This window comes from Triturus cristatus, chromosome 4_2 (assembly GCF_964204655.1).
Source record: "Triturus cristatus chromosome 4_2, aTriCri1.1, whole genome shotgun sequence".
NCBI classification, from domain to species: Eukaryota; Metazoa; Chordata; class Amphibia; order Caudata; family Salamandridae; genus Triturus; species Triturus cristatus.
The window spans coordinates 302,984,524-303,000,047 of NC_140586.1; the positions used below are offsets into that span (position 1 = coordinate 302,984,524).

Genomic DNA, 15,524 nt, shown 5'->3' on the forward strand with positions numbered 1-15,524 from the left:
TTATATACGGATGCGCGGCCTAGTAACTATCACCAAAGAAATCATCTTAGAGTGAGCAAGAGTTATAAATAGGTAGGAGGAAAGACTTACGTTTTCTAATTTCATTTACTCATTTCCTGAAGGCAAGTTTGTCATGGGTGTGTGAGGTTGTCAGTTTTTACCCATAACGTTTTATTCCATGTTTTATATTTCAGATTTATCTTTATTTACCAGCTGTCTGGAAAAAAAGCACCTTTAGAGAGATAGAGAGAGCAAGTGCTAAGTAAACAAAGGCACAGATAGGGAGAGTCCTACAAGGCCTGTTTCCAAATTCAGCAGTAATGCGCCGAACTACATGCTTCAGTGAGCTCTTATCGGAGATGCTGTGTTTAGGTAGAATTTGAAGTCAGCACTTTAGCCATAGGCGTGCATCAGTGGTCTTTGCTGCCTTGATCTCGGCAGTAGCATCCGAACTGTTCTTATAGTGAAGTATTCGGCTTCTAAAGGATGCAGTGATTGTGTGATTCAGTGAATGTGGTGCAGCCTGGTGGATTAGGGCCTCATGTATCTAAAAAGCATTTTGCGATTACCAAACAGCGATTTTTACCAAATTGCTATTTGATAATCGCAAAATGCTCAATGTAAGGAAGCCCCAAAACTTTAGCGGTCCCTAATATTACCGAATAGCGATTCGCGTTAAATAGCAAATCGCTATAAGGTAAAACTACTCCATTCGTTCGTATAGAAAGGCCCATAGGTGCAAATGGTTTTGCATTAGCCAATTTGCGATTACCTAATTGGTAATCACAAATTAGGTAATGTAAAGTCAAGGGTGCCCAGGTTCCTAAGGCCGCCCTGAATCTACCCCCCCAAAAATGTGCGCATGTAAAGGTCACACATGTGCCAAGGGCATGTGCGTGCTACGGCACTTTAAAAAAATATTTTTGTGCATTTTTCAAAATTTGCACATGGTTATTATCGACTTGAAGTCTATGGCAATAGCATTTTTCTAAATGCACAGTTTGCTTTTAGAAAATGCTTAGTACATGTGCTAAGGGAATCGAAAATTGCAATGACCTATCTGTAGTTGCTATTTTAGGTAATCGCTATTTTGGCGATTACCTAAAAATGCGACTTCAAAGTCTTTCATACATCTTGGAAGCCCATTTTGCATTCGCAAACGGGCGAAATTACTGATTTGCGCCTTTTCCCAATGCAAAATTGTTTGATACATGTAGCCCTTAGTGTCTTTATTATGGAGTGCTCTCTCACTTAGGAATCAGTGTAGACTGGTGCACTCCTGTCCCTCGGATGCAGTGCAGCGTGGAGAGGTCAGTGTCACTAAAGGCAGTTGGGCTTGTTAGTGTCTGTAGGATGCAGTGCAGCCTGGTGACTTGGTGTCATTAGGGTACAGCTGGGTGGATTAGTGTCCCTATTATAGAGTGCTCTCTTGTAGGTTAAATACCTGGGATGCAATGTATATTGTGCTTCAGTCTCCGGATGCAGGACAGTGTGAGGAGGTCAGTGTCACTACAGGCAGCTAGGTAAATTAGTGTCTTTAGAATGCAGTGCTCTATGGTGATTTAGTCTCATTAGTGTCCTCACTAAGCGGTGCCCTGTGGTGGGTTAATGTACCTACGACCCAATCTAGATTGGTGCACTACTGTCCCCCAAAAGCACTACATTGTCACTACACGTAGCTAGACATGTCATGTTAGTGCCCTTAGGATGCAGTGCTCTGTGGTGATTTTGTCTCTTTAGTGTCCTTAATATGCAGTGCTCTGTAGTCGGTCAATGTGCTGAGGAATCAATCAAGATTGCTGCACTATTGTCCCCCGAAAGCACTACAGTGTCACTACAGGCACCTAGGTATGTTAGTGTCCTTGAGCTGCAGTGTGCTGTGGTGGTTTAGTATTATCAGTGTCCTTAGTACGCACTGCTCTGTGGTAGGTTGATGTTCATTGGCTGCAGTATAGATTGGTGCACTGCTTTTCCCCTCATGCAGTACAGTGTCACTACAGGCAGCTTGGTGTGTTAGTGTCCTTAGAATGCAGCGGCTGTGATGATTTAGTATCACCAGTGTCCTTATTAAGTAGTGCTCTGGGGTAGGTGAAAGTACCTAGGATGCAATCTAGATTGGTGTACTACGGTCTCCCGTATGCAGTACAGCGTCTCATTAGTGTCATTACTGTGCAGTGCTCTGTGGTAGGTTAATATACCTCAGATGTAATCTTGATTGGTGCATTACTGTCCCCTGAATACAGTACAGTGTCACTACAGGCAGCTATGTATGTTAGTGTCATTAGAATGCAGTGTGTTGTGATGTAGTATCATGAGTGTGCTTATTACGTAGGGCTCTGTGGTAGGTTAGTATACCTCGGAAGCAATCTAGATTGGTTAACTATGGTCCCCCAAATGCAGTACAGTGTCTCATTAGTGTCATTACTATGCAGTGCTCTGTGGTAGGTTAATATACCTAGAATGCAATCTAGGTTGGTGCATTACTGTCCCCCGAATGCAGTAGAGTCTCACTACAGGCAACTAGGTATGGTAGTGTCCTTAAGATACAGTGCTCTGTGGTGATTTAAAATCATTATTGTCCTAACTATGCAGTAATCTGTGGTAATATAATGTACCTTGGATGCAGTATAGTTTGGTGTACTACTTTTCCCCTCATGCAGTAAAATGACGCTACCGGTAGCTAGGTATGTTGGTGTCCTTAGAATGTAGCCCAGTGCTCTGTGATGATTTAGTATCATTAGTGTCCTTACTATTCACTGTTCTATGGTAGGGAATTGTCTAGGACACAATGTAGATTAGTGCACTACTGTTGGACTTGGCCCTTTCTGCAGGGTTATCCCAAACTTTTTGCTTCTTCCTCCTATTTTTTCCTGACCTGGTGTTGTTGGTTTTAGGACTCTGGGCACTTTACCACTGCTGATCAGTGCAATAGTGCATATGCTCTCTGTGTAAATTGTGAACAATATTGGCTCTCCACGATTGGCATATTTGATTTACCGGTAAGCCCATAGTAAAGTGCACTGACTTGTGCCAGGGCCTGTAAATCAAATGCTACTGATGGGCATGCAGTACTGATTGTGCCACCCACATGAGTAGCTCTGAAATGGTAACTTAGGCCTGCCACTGCAGTGTCTGTGTTCAGTTGTTAACTGCCATGCCCACTTGGCAAGTACAGCCACTTGCCAGGCCCTAACCTTCCCTTTTTTTACATGTAAGGCACCCCTATGGTAGGCCCTATGGTTACCCCCTGGGCAGGGTGCAGCGTATGTGAAAGGTAGGACATGTACTGGTGTGTGTGACATGTCCTGATAGTGAAATACTGCCAATTTCATTTTTCACTATTGAAAGGCTATCTTGGCCCATAGGAAAGAATGGGGAGTTTGCTTAAAACATCTTGTAAGCATAACTACCCATGGGAACAAGCTAGGAAAATTAAGTTTAGTATGCCTGAACTCAGAATGTTAAAATGCATCTTTTAGTAAGGGTGAGTTTTACATTCTGTGTTTAAAAATACCACTTTTAGAAAGTTGGTATTCTCTTTCTTAGCCAACCAGTGTTCCTCTGCTAGGATGTGTATTGACTGTCTGGCTTTGGAGTGACACGGGCTGGGGATGTGCAGTGGCTCCAGAGAGGCTGGATGAATCAGGGGGCTGGCTGAATAGACCTGGGCTGCATTTAGAGATGGGGGAGGAGATTTCCTTTCACCTGAATGGGCCTGGTCTGCCTTCCACAATGCTGTCTCCACCTCCTGCCAGGAAGCTGCACTAGAGAGTACAGAACTGGTTGACAGAGCACAGGGCTTCTCTGCCACCATAGAACAAGGAATTTTGATGTATAAATATTGGGGCCCAGACTGCAGAATTTTAGATCATCCCTGGAATACAAGAGGACCCTTTGCCAAGGAGAAGAGCTGGAGAGACTGCAGAGAGGTACTGCCCCTTTGCTGTGTGCTGTGTGCGGTTGGCCTGCAGTTGCTGTTTCTGCCAAGGAAAGGAGAAGGACTTTGATGTGTGCTGTATCCCCTGCATGAAGGAGACCTCCAAGGGCCTGTGTGTGCTGGCCTCCTGTTCTGAAGTCTCAGGGACACAAATACTTCACCCCCAGCTCCCCTGAACTCTGCTGCTGTGAGTTCTGACCCTCCAAGAGGTGCCTGTGCCAGTTGTGGACCTCAGGAGGTTGTTACTGCTGTTTGCAATGCAGTGTAGTGGGTCAGTGTAACACGAGGAAGACAGCACGAGGAAGGCACCAGGTATGGTAGTCCTACACACAGCACAATTACAAAATATACATTATAGAGAAGGCATATTCTACAGGTGCTTTATCAAACACACAAAAAGATGATGGCATGAATGCTTTCAAATAGTGCAACTACTGGCAATCACTCTGGGCAGCATTCTTATCAATCATTTTTCACCCACCATGCCACTCTAAACAGACGCCCACCTTATACAAACCAATACTCACCCTGTCCCGATGAGAATTTCATTGATGAGGCTGCTTACAGTCCATTCTTGAGGAGGTCTTGCCTAGCAGCTCAGGATGAGCTGTTGCCAAGAGAAGCAAGGTCAATACTGATTTCCACAAGATTGGTATCCATCTAGAGTGGTACAGTTGACGAAAAACAGATTGGAGTGCTACCCAGAGTGATTGCCAGTGGTTTAGGCTATTTGCAAGCATTAGTTCCCTCACCTTTTGTGTGTTTGATATTACGATTTAAGTGGCTGACTGTATGCAGATGTGGTTCTACTGCTTACAGTGCCAAAGGATGCAAGCTAGATCTCACTGATGAGGCCTAAGAAGGCCAAAACTTGTCTAGGGTAGCTTGTGGTCCCTTCTGGACGAGGCGTCACCTGCAGTTTGGGACAGACTGTTCCCATGAGGAGGAAGGCCAGTACAGATTTCTATAAGGTGAGCCTCTGTCTAGTGACACAGAAGGTGAAAAGAATAATGTGTAGGAATTCTACCCAGAGCAATTGCCAATGGTTTAAACTATTTGCAAGGATTCCTGCGATCACCTTTTGTGTGTCTTCTGTTATGCCCAAGTGACAAGGGTTATATGCCCAGATGTGTGTTTTTTCTTTTTTGAATACGTATACCCAGGTTCTGAGGGAAACTGGGTTGCCCCATTACGTTTACTTCAGATGTGGGTTCCTGGCTTGCTGATCCACTGGATACAAAACGTTATGCCTCACTGACCAGGCTTACCAATGCTAAAATCAGTCTGGAGTTGCTGGTGGTACCTTCTGAATGAGGCCTCATCTGGCAGTCCAGAAGGGACAGTTCCCATGAGATACAGGGTTGGAACTGATTCACATAAGGTGGGCCTCTGTCTAGAGTGGTGGACTAGAATGACTTCTAGTGGTATAGACTATTTGCAAGTATACTTTTCATCACCTTTTTTGTGTTTTTGATATTCTAATGTTGCAACATTAAATATCATGATATTGACTATGCTCTTTGCAAGGGTAAATGAACACCAATCAGAATCACAGAGCTCTCTACTAGTCTAAGCATTTGCATATAATTACCATTGCTTTATATGTATTATGTCTGCAGTGAAAGCTAAATCCATCTTCAGCGGGTCCTGAAAAATGGCCCTTTGTCTCAAAAGAGAGTGGGAATAAATGAATGAAAGATTGTGTTGTACCAGAGAAGTCTGGTGGAGCAGAAAGGGAGAAGACCTGTCCAACATGGCGTTTGTAGACCATATTCTACAATTCTGCAATAGGCCTAAACCAAAAACTATTCAGACATAGCTATGTCCTCGCAACATAGCACGATAGTAGCAGATATTGATATATAAAAGAATAAGTCCCGCTTCCCAAAGTGTTGCTCAGAAGCTTAAGGCAGATGCTATTGAATGTCTGGGGTGCCAAAAACCAAGGCTGTGTAGTCTTGATTGCGAGTTAGGCCTCATCACCAGACACTCACTACCTATTTATCTCACTCATTCAGCTTTTTTTTCATCCTTGCTTTCTTTCTTTGTCACTGTTATTCCATCATTCTCTTCCTTCTTTTACCCTTTTGTTTTATGTCTGATATTCTGTGTCAAATTCTGATGAGGAAAAATAAAGTGCTGGACCTCAAAAATGAATGCTGGTGGGCACCACCTGTAACGACCAGCTCAATTTAGCACAGGACATTTGTACTGTTGGATCAGAAACCTGTCACGTGTTGTAATCCCAAAAGGGATGGCATAGCTTTTCAACTTTCTGGGAAAGGGAGTAGCACTTGTATAATAATAAATAATCTATACAAAGAGGCTGAGGCAAAAAAACATCACACCTAACACTTTAGTGGGTAATGATTACAATAGATCAGGGTAGTGCACGAGTCCATAAGACCAGACCCCTTCGTCTTCCACACAGGAGAGACTCCATAAACAAATACAAAAATAGGGGGCTCACCACTACTGTTTTCTTGTTCTATTTATCTGAAATCAACTCTATACAATGCAAGACACCACAGTACCATCATCACGTGCTAACAGACTCACCGGTTCCATAGAATGACACTGAATACACAGAGGAAATCCATAAATGGAACAATGATTGTGATGCCCTAACTGATATTTTTGGTTTTGGAAAAAATCTGGTCCGAGAATACTTTACACCAAGTGGGCCATCCACTTGTGGATACTGTCTCTTAAAAGGTCCTAGGGACATTTTACATTGTGGAAAAATCCACCATACAACTTAAACTACGAAATCTCATGCCCACTGTTTCACTTAGAAGAACCTATGTTTGCAACCCTGAAGAAGTCCTTTGGGACAAAACGCGTTGGCTACATTACAGTCAAAGAAGATGGTTTAAAAAAAAATGACGAACATGAATAAAGAAATCTCGTCAATGGAGTCTGTGTGTTACGTTGAACAATTGAATTAAATTGTATAGTTGATTTTCATATTGTTAAAATAAGAAAACAGTAGTGCTGAGCCACCTATTTTTGCACTTGTATAATAATAATACACATTGAGTAGAAAGAGACATTCTTTCCGTTTGTGAAATGCCATATGACCCTCTTAGTGATCCAAGACAAGACTGGTGGAAATTCAACTTCACTAGTTTTATCGGTCCCTAATGCATGCATTGGTATTTATAAAGTGTAACCTAGCCGAGAAGCAATGAAGTGCTGTAAATTATTATATCTTTTGGATTATGACTCTGGATTATAATTCACGTTAGACACAAAGATATCAAGTTATTTGCCCAGAATCTCACAATTTTCAATCAAGTGCCAGGATTCAAACCCAGAACCCCAGGTTTAAAGTCAACAGCTTAGCCAATACACCGCATCGCCTTTCCTAATAGTGTCTTTTTTGGTGTTAATTGCTGTTACATTTCTATGCCGGTAAAAATAATCTCTTTATTTGTGTTTTCCTCAGGCCTTTGTCTTACTGGTGGAGTCGGGTGCAGTCACTACTATACTGCAGTGAAAGTGGCTTCCAAGGGGCATTCCTGGAGCACAGCAAGACCTGCATCTGTCCTTACAAACAAGTTCTGTGCCAGGGCTCAATCCCATGCACCGTGGGGGAGGGCTCCTCCTGTACAAGCTGCGAAACGGAGGATGTCAGCCGCTGCAGTAGCTGCAACATGGGCTACGTTGCCATCCATGGACAGTGCCGACCAGAAGTCGCAGATGCTCCAGAGCGCTACTTGGGGCTGGAGGCAGACCTGCCTGACCTGGAACTGAAGTATCTTCTGCAGCGACGAGATCCTCGCATACTCCTGGCCAACGCCATCTTCATAAGCAATGACCTCCGATTGGGTGTTTGGTTTGACCCTTCTTGGCGCAAGAGAATGCTGCTCACCTTCAAATCAAATAAGTACCGACCGGGACTGCTGCACATACTGCTCGGCATATCCTTGCAGGTGTGCCTCACGAAGAACAGCACTCTTGAGCCCATCATGGCAGTCTACGTCAACCCCTTTGGGGGAAGTCACTCTGAAAGCTGGTTTATGCCCGTGGGTGAAGGGAGCTACCCAGATTGGGAAAGGACTAAGACGGACTCGTCTTCACAGTGCCAGAACTGGACGCTCACTCTGGGCAATAGATGGAAGTCCTTCTTTGAGACGGTACATGTCTATCTGAGAAGCCGAATTAAAGTGGAAGATGAGAGCACTAATCAGACATTGTACTATGAGCCACTGGAGGCACCTGACCCTTCCAGGAACTTGGGCTATATGAAGATTAACAGTTTACAGGTTTTTGGGTACAGCCTGCCCTTTGACCAGCAGGCCATTCGGGATCTAACGCTGCAAGTGGAGTACCCATATACCAGTGATCCTCGGGATAGGGTCATGATGGAACTGCTAGAGCTCAGGGATAGAGTGAACAGTCTTTCCCCACCTGGTCCCACGCGTCTTGACTTCTTCACCTGCCTTCTCAGGCATAGGCTTAAGCTGCCCATCAACGAAGTTGGGAGGATCCAGAGCTCCCTACGGGCCTTTAATGCTAGACTGCCAAACTCTGTAGAGTATGAGACGGCCAAGCTGTGCAGCTAGCCTCTCTGAGACTTCAAAAGCCTCACTAAAACCTCAACTGCTTTGGGTTAGCCTTTGCAGGACACTATATGACTGCCTGGAACCCTCACTGCCCTTGGGACATTCAGTTTCATGGTTTGCTTAACCTGGGATCGTCACTGCTAACAGAAGATGTTCTGGAACCGCTAATTGTTCGGATGGACTCATCCAGGTTGTGTGGCTGACCTCCTTGGAATCCGCACTGCTGGGGGAGCTGTCCATCACATCCATCACATGTGACAACCATTCCCTGGGTTCTAGTTTGTAAGGGCCAAAAACTGCTCTGCTGAGGATCGCTTCCTAGAGTCCATCTACCACCCCTAGTTATGTTATTGCTTTCTACATATATAGCACCCTGTACAGCAGAGGAAATGTAATCCCTGGGAGACCTGGAAGTGATTTTGTTTATTCAGTGATGGCTTTACTTACCTTGATTGTACAGCGCCAGGTTAGTTTCATTTGGATCTTCAGTGCTGGGAAATTTTTACTGGACAATCCAATGCCAACTAGGCTAGCTTTACCCATGCATATTCTCACCCGTGGTAAAATTGCCCCCCAGTCTATGCAGTGTTGATCTTCTTCCCTAGACTCTACAGAGCTAAGGGGTAATTTCTTGGACTCCCCTTTGTAGGGAATTGGTGCTCCAGGATATCCATGGCTTGGCTATTTTCCCAGTGCTGTATTGCTTTCGTGGCCTATACATTACACCGTTAAATTACACAGCTGTCTAGTGCCAGGATTATTTCCCTGGGATCTCCAGTAGAGGTTTTGTTTCTGGATACTGTCCAGTTCTGGAGTTATTTTCCTGGGTTGTCCAGTGCTGAATGACTTCCTGTGAGTACTCCAGTGATCGAGCAGTTTTTGGGCTTTACTAGTGCTGACTTTTTTCATGGGTTCTCCCTTGCTGGATTAGTTCTTATGAGTTCCCCAATACTTGTTTATTTCTGTGAGTTCTCCAGGACTGAGGAAGATTCCCGTGGTTTGTTTTCACAGGTTCTTATGTGCTGGGTACATTTTTACCAGTTTTCCACCACTGAGGACATTTCCTTGGGTTCCCACATCAGTGTCTAGTTTCCTAGGCTTGCCCTGTCTTTAGGCCTGAGTGAACTGCTCAACTTGGATATGATTGTAATTTTAAAAATTCTAAAATTAAACCATAAACCGTGAAATGCATTGGAAGGTTCTTATTCAAACAATACTCTGTCAAACATCTATATCTGTGCTACGGAATAAAATAGGCAAATCAAATTCTGTAAAAGTTGTTTACTTGGAGCTTCAGAAATTCAGTCTGAGGTGAAAGTGAAAAGAAATATGGATGTTTGATCTCTCCTGAAAAGAAAGAAAGAATGAAAGAGATGGAGAAAAAGGGGTGCGGAAAAAGATGTTGATCAAGTGTGCGGTTGCTCTTGCATATCCTCAATGTAGTGGGCGTCTCTCCAGGTCATGTAAGCCCCATTAAATTCACATTCTCTATACCAGATGCCCATCCGTATTCCTCTGCCCCGCCTCAAGGGGATTTCCCTAAAGGGACCTAAACTCCCAGTATATTTCTATGTCTAATAGAATGTGAAAGGAGTGGCCTCCAAGGGGCATGTCTGGGTATATGGAACTGTGGGCCCTCTCCTAGTTCTCACCTGTATGTTTCTGATGTTACTAGTACCTTGCTGAAGCAACAGCAGCTGCATTGCTAGTTATCTCTAACATTAACAAATTCTGTTACAAGGGTTCATCATATCACATTTTGTGATGTGAATGCTGCCACCTCTTTAACATCTGTAGAATACCTTCTACCTCTCATGCTCACTGTGCCACTGGAATCAAGCTATACCTGGCTGATGGGCAATTATTAGAGCAAAACCAGTCCCAGTTTGCTTGTGTTGTGGTTCAAGGAGGACCTGGCTTGGCATTTCAGGCTGGACTGTTCCCATTGGAGCAGGGTCAAGACTGAACAGGACATGGCTGGGTCAAAACTGAGGTGGCATGGTGGGTCAACAATGATGGATTGGGATGTGGCCAAGTGATTGACAGTGGCTAAAATTAATTCAAGCATTCCGTCCATCACCTTGTTGTTGCATTAAAACATTAGCAGGTTTGTTGAATTGTACCAGTACCAAGGTGGTGGTGGAATGAGGTGTTTCTCAATATATTTCTCTAAGCAGCCAGTAAGATGCCTGTTATCATGATGAGTTAAGCCCGCCCTGAGAAAGCTCTACCGTTCTTATCCCCCAGGATAATGAGTACCCAGAAAATTGTTTCCATTTCCAGCACTAGCACCATGTTACTTAGAAGCTAGAACTCACACTCCTCTTAAGTAATATGCACATTATTCCTTTTCTTGATATATTCATAATGCTAGATTGGACCTTTCGTATGGTCTTTTTGTAAACCTGAAGTAAGACTAGCAATTAAGTAAGTACTTGGACTTGATTATATTCTTTGATTATTTTTATAAGGCCACTTTTTTAAATTGTTTTAGGTTTTCTTTCAAAGGCTGTGCCTTGCAATATTGTTCCCAGACAATTAGGTTGCACTGGGACTTTCACTGGCAGGTGAATGTTGATCAGGACATCTGCTACAAGAGGCTTTACTAACCTAATAAGTATGAAGCCTGTTACTTGTTTAGTAGTAGCAAATTACTGACCTAGAGAATTAACAAAGTTGAACAAAGTTGTGTTGAGGAGGTATTATTATCTTTCTTCCCGTTTGCTTTTGAAGGTCTCTGATGACATGCTGTGTGCTGTGTTCATGATCTGCTTGGCATCTAGGTTGAGATGGGAAGGTAGACTGAATCTTGAGGCTGTTACTCAATTAAAAATAATTGGAAAGTCAAAGGTGTTTAGCCATGATAGGCATGTTAGATCAAATGCAGCTAAGGTGTCTGGTATAAGGAGTAAGTATTATATCTCGCAGGGGTTGACTATGAGGAAATACAGCGATAGGGACAGTCTATTTTCCAAACATCGTTGAAGAGGCTGATGTTGATAAAGTTTGAAATTCTCAAGTATAATTGCATGCCAACAGGATACTGAAGGATGGAAAGCCCTGATCCCTTCCGCCAGGGACACAGCAAATCCTCTTACAGATTGAAAAGACGAGATGAATAGCTATGGTTTTCTTAATGGTTATTCCTTGAAAGAATATGAGATGAGAGATGGATATTGGTCATGACTTCTTCTTCAATTGGTATGTTTATATGTGTGCAGTTCGTTAACTAACTTTTAAAAGTCAGGGAAAGATCCTTGGGTTAGTGGAGAGTTTATTAAATGAAACCACTATTTAGTAAGGGTGGAGGGTAGAGGGTCCAGGTGGTGTACAGAACGTTTGATGCCCCCATAGCTGTTCATAGATCCTCTTTGTATAATGGAGTGCATTTTAACCATTCATGTTTGAATTTAGACGGCGGAGGTTAACACGTGTAGGTTTCCTCTGTGGCATTGATGTAGTATCTCATGCTTTTCATATTATCATTGGATGCATTAGTCAGAGTAGGATTGATTTCCAGTTTGACATAGTCTCTGATTATTTTAGAAAATCCTATGGTGTTGAGAATCATGCTGAACTTCTTTTTGAAAGAAAGAGGGTTTGTTTTGAAAGATGCTCATTTTGTAATTGTTCTTGCTGATTGTAGTCAGGAGAGTGGTTGGTGAAGAGCTTTTCTGAGTACCACCTATGCTTCATTTTTCTTAGGTTGACCCTTATGAATATTAATTATGGATGGCTAAGAAGGTCATTTGTGGAGTGTGGAAAGGAGTTTTTTATTGGATTCTTTCACTTAAAAGTTTACAGTTTTTATGCGTTTGATGTTTTTGAACTAAAGGAAGATGGGCATTTAAATCTCATTTCCAGATTCTGGAAATGATGTGGACAATGCGCGCTAGACGGTCCAGTTGTATGTTGAATGGCAGAAGATGGAGTATCGCGGCAGTTACCCTTTATAGACTGCATGATGTATAGGTTGCTTGGGTGTGAGATTTTCAAGTTTAGTATGTTTGTAGCTTTTTATGGGTTGTGTGATGGAAAAACGCATGCCTCAACAACACATGCCTTAACCATGCGGTCTAATCCCCGACCGTGTCGTTACCACGCATGCCTTTACCACGCAATTTTGTGGTAAAGACATGTTTGGTAAATGGGCATTTGTGGTAAACATCACACTCCTGCCCCTCTGCACTAAACCCTAAAAACACCCTCAACCTAAAACCCTACCTCCCCCCTACCCCAGCCCAACTGCCCAGGGTCGGACTGGGAACCAAAATCGGCCCTGGCAAAGTGCTCGGCTGGCACCCCGGTGATTTGGGGGTGCCGCCAAGCTGTTTGCCAGGGCCGGTTTCGGCCAATTTTGTTATAGGGGCCTATGTTGCAGCTATGTTGCAAAAACGGCACTGTGGCAAAAACGGCCCCCAGGGGCCCAAAACCGGCCCCCACCCTGGCGGCCCACCAGGGGAGTCCAGCCCTGCAACTGCCCCCTCGATCTGAAAACTGCCCCATTCCTATCCCCTACCCTGAGCCCTACAATTCAGCCCCCTTAAAACTACTCCAAACCCAGCCCCCTCCCTGACCCCTAAAACAAGCCCCCACCCTGTAAAACCTAACCCCACCTATCCCCTCCCCAGCCCAACTGCCCCCTCAGCCTTAAAACTGCCCCTTTCCTGTTCACTGCCCTAAGCCCTAAAACCCCCGACCCCCCCAGCATTGTAAACTACCCCAACCCCCACCCCCAAAACTACCCAAAACCCAAATAATTTACCCCCCACCTCCGTTCCCTGCCCTGAGCCCTAAAACTCCCAATTGCCCTCTCCACCTGAAAACTGCCCTACTGCCTTGAGCCCTACTACTCAGCCCCCTAAAAATGACTCTGACCCCTGCCTTCTCCCTGAGTCTGAAAACAAGCCCCCACCTCCCAAAACCTGCCACCACCTCCCCTTGCCCCAGCCCAACTGCCCCCTCAACCTTAAAACTGGCCCTTTCCTGTCCCCTGCCCTGAGCCCTAAAACTCCTAACCATCCCAGCCCGTAAAACTACCCCGGCCCCCACCCCCAAAACTACCCCAAACCAAATAATCTACCCCCAACTCCATCCCCTGCCCTGAGCCCTAAAACTCCTGAACCCGTCATGCCTGTAAACTACCCTGACTCCCTCCCAGTCCTGAAAACTACCCCACAACCCTTACAACCCTACCCCCTAAACCCTCAAAACCTGACTTGCCTCTCCACCTTGTCCCGATCCTTCCTCTTCCTGCTCTTCCACCCGGCAGCAGCATCAATTAGTCTGCGCATATGCCTTAACCATGCATATGCGTGGTTTAGACGTGTGTGGTACCGCCTACGTGGCTCAGCCCCGCGTAGTTCATACTGAATGGTTAAGGCTGTTTTCCCTTTTTATGAGGTAGTATAAGTGAAAATTGATAACATTCAAAGTACTTTTGAAGACCACCTGTGTCCAACAAGTCAGGTTGTAATTAAGTTAATGTTGAAGTCACCAAGAAACATATATTTTAGGCGTATACTTGATTTTCAATCATCTATCCAAAGAGACATTGAACAATACATTTTGTGAAATTTAGTATTTTGGGAGTTTTGCCTATTCTCCTCTGGAACAGAACTATGCTTGGTACCATAGAACATCAGTATGTAGGGACTTAGTCACCATACCACCTCAGTATTTATGTGTCCAAGTCCAACTAGCTATAGTGCCTCACTTGTCCTCCTAACCTTAATAGGGAAACAAGTGAATTGGCACCCCAGAACACAAGACTCTCGACCCTCTCCGGGATCGTGGTGGCAGGACACACCCTTTCGTTCTCTCACTCATAGTTGCCCACAATAAGATAACCAGGAGGCACAAAGGAAGTTTTGAATATTTATTTAAAATATCATGCCCTAAAATGCAGTAAACGTGCCACTATTAGAAAACAAATGCATAATAAGAATACAGTTAGCATGCTTCATAATCCATATATCATGAAAAGCCCTGTCATTTTATGGAACAGACTAACCTGACACCCCCCCCCCCCCTCCCTCCCTCCTAAAGCTAGATTTTATGTCTAGGTGCTAGTGACTGGCCAGATAGAATAAGAAGGGACATTGTTGCTTGACCTTGTCTATGGTGTTCAGACTAAATCCCAGGAAAAGAGCAGAATGCGAAAACATATACAGGTTCCGTGTGAAGGTACAATCTGGCACCAAAGCAAACGTTTTGTCTAGTAACGTGTACAAAAGAAAAATGAGGCCTACAGTGTGCGCAGTTAGGGTAACATAGGGAAAGCTACAATGGGCCATCCAGGAAACACACAACAGAAGATATGATATTGGATTTAGATGGTTTTGATTGTGGAGTTTAGATGAACATTTTATTTAAGGGATTGGGAAAAGAAAACGCTGAGGACTTCGCTTTTAAGCAATATTCGATTTTTTTTTTTATGGATCATTTTTTTAATCAAATTTTTGTATTTTTTTATCCCAGTAAATGATAGAAATGTATTGAGGAACCAGTTTGTAGATGATGGCTTGTGAAAAGTAATTTATCGGTGAGTCAGTGATGGATAATTGTCAAGTTAGTGGAAAAATGCAGATTGGCAATTTCATTATTGTGTTAAGTTTGTGGGTATATTAAAATGTAAAAATGTTCAAATATCGAGTAGTCTAAAAGATCCCGCTTAGCACAGAAACTGATGTTATTTTGATTGTGCAATCAGTGCAGAGATTAAGTACAGGCAGAGGAGAGGCAAATGTAATATTTTTGTGTCATGTGGAAATGGAAATGTTGGATTGAAATCTCTTTGTACAGGTGTTTCAGGCATTACAACGTGAAATTAAATTGGAAAGGCCAGACAAGTATAATTGTTTCCATTTATTGTAAATGGTTCACTGAAATGCCATTATGGTTTCATTTGCCACAATGCTTACAACATAATTGTTTGGGCATGAAATGAATGTTTTGCCACCTGTATCTTGTGTATATTATTTAGAGGGGCCTAGTGTTGCCTCTGATCAAATTAAGGG

At 43.6% G+C, this 15,524-nt stretch overlaps 1 protein-coding gene across 1 annotated transcript in view; it reads left to right on the plus strand.

Moving 5' to 3' along the window:
• The window catches only part of BRINP2 (BMP/retinoic acid inducible neural specific 2), a 253,335-nt gene extending 242,518 nt beyond the window's left edge, over positions 1–10,817 (plus strand). Inside the window, exon 8 of the mRNA XM_085601606.1 lies at positions 7,386–10,817. Within this exon, the coding sequence (XP_085457732.1) occupies positions 7,386–8,505 (1,120 nt within the window). The 3' untranslated portion in view covers positions 8,506–10,817. The remainder of the gene's footprint in view (positions 1–7,385) is intronic.
• Positions 10,818–15,524: the final 4,707 nt, after the last annotated feature.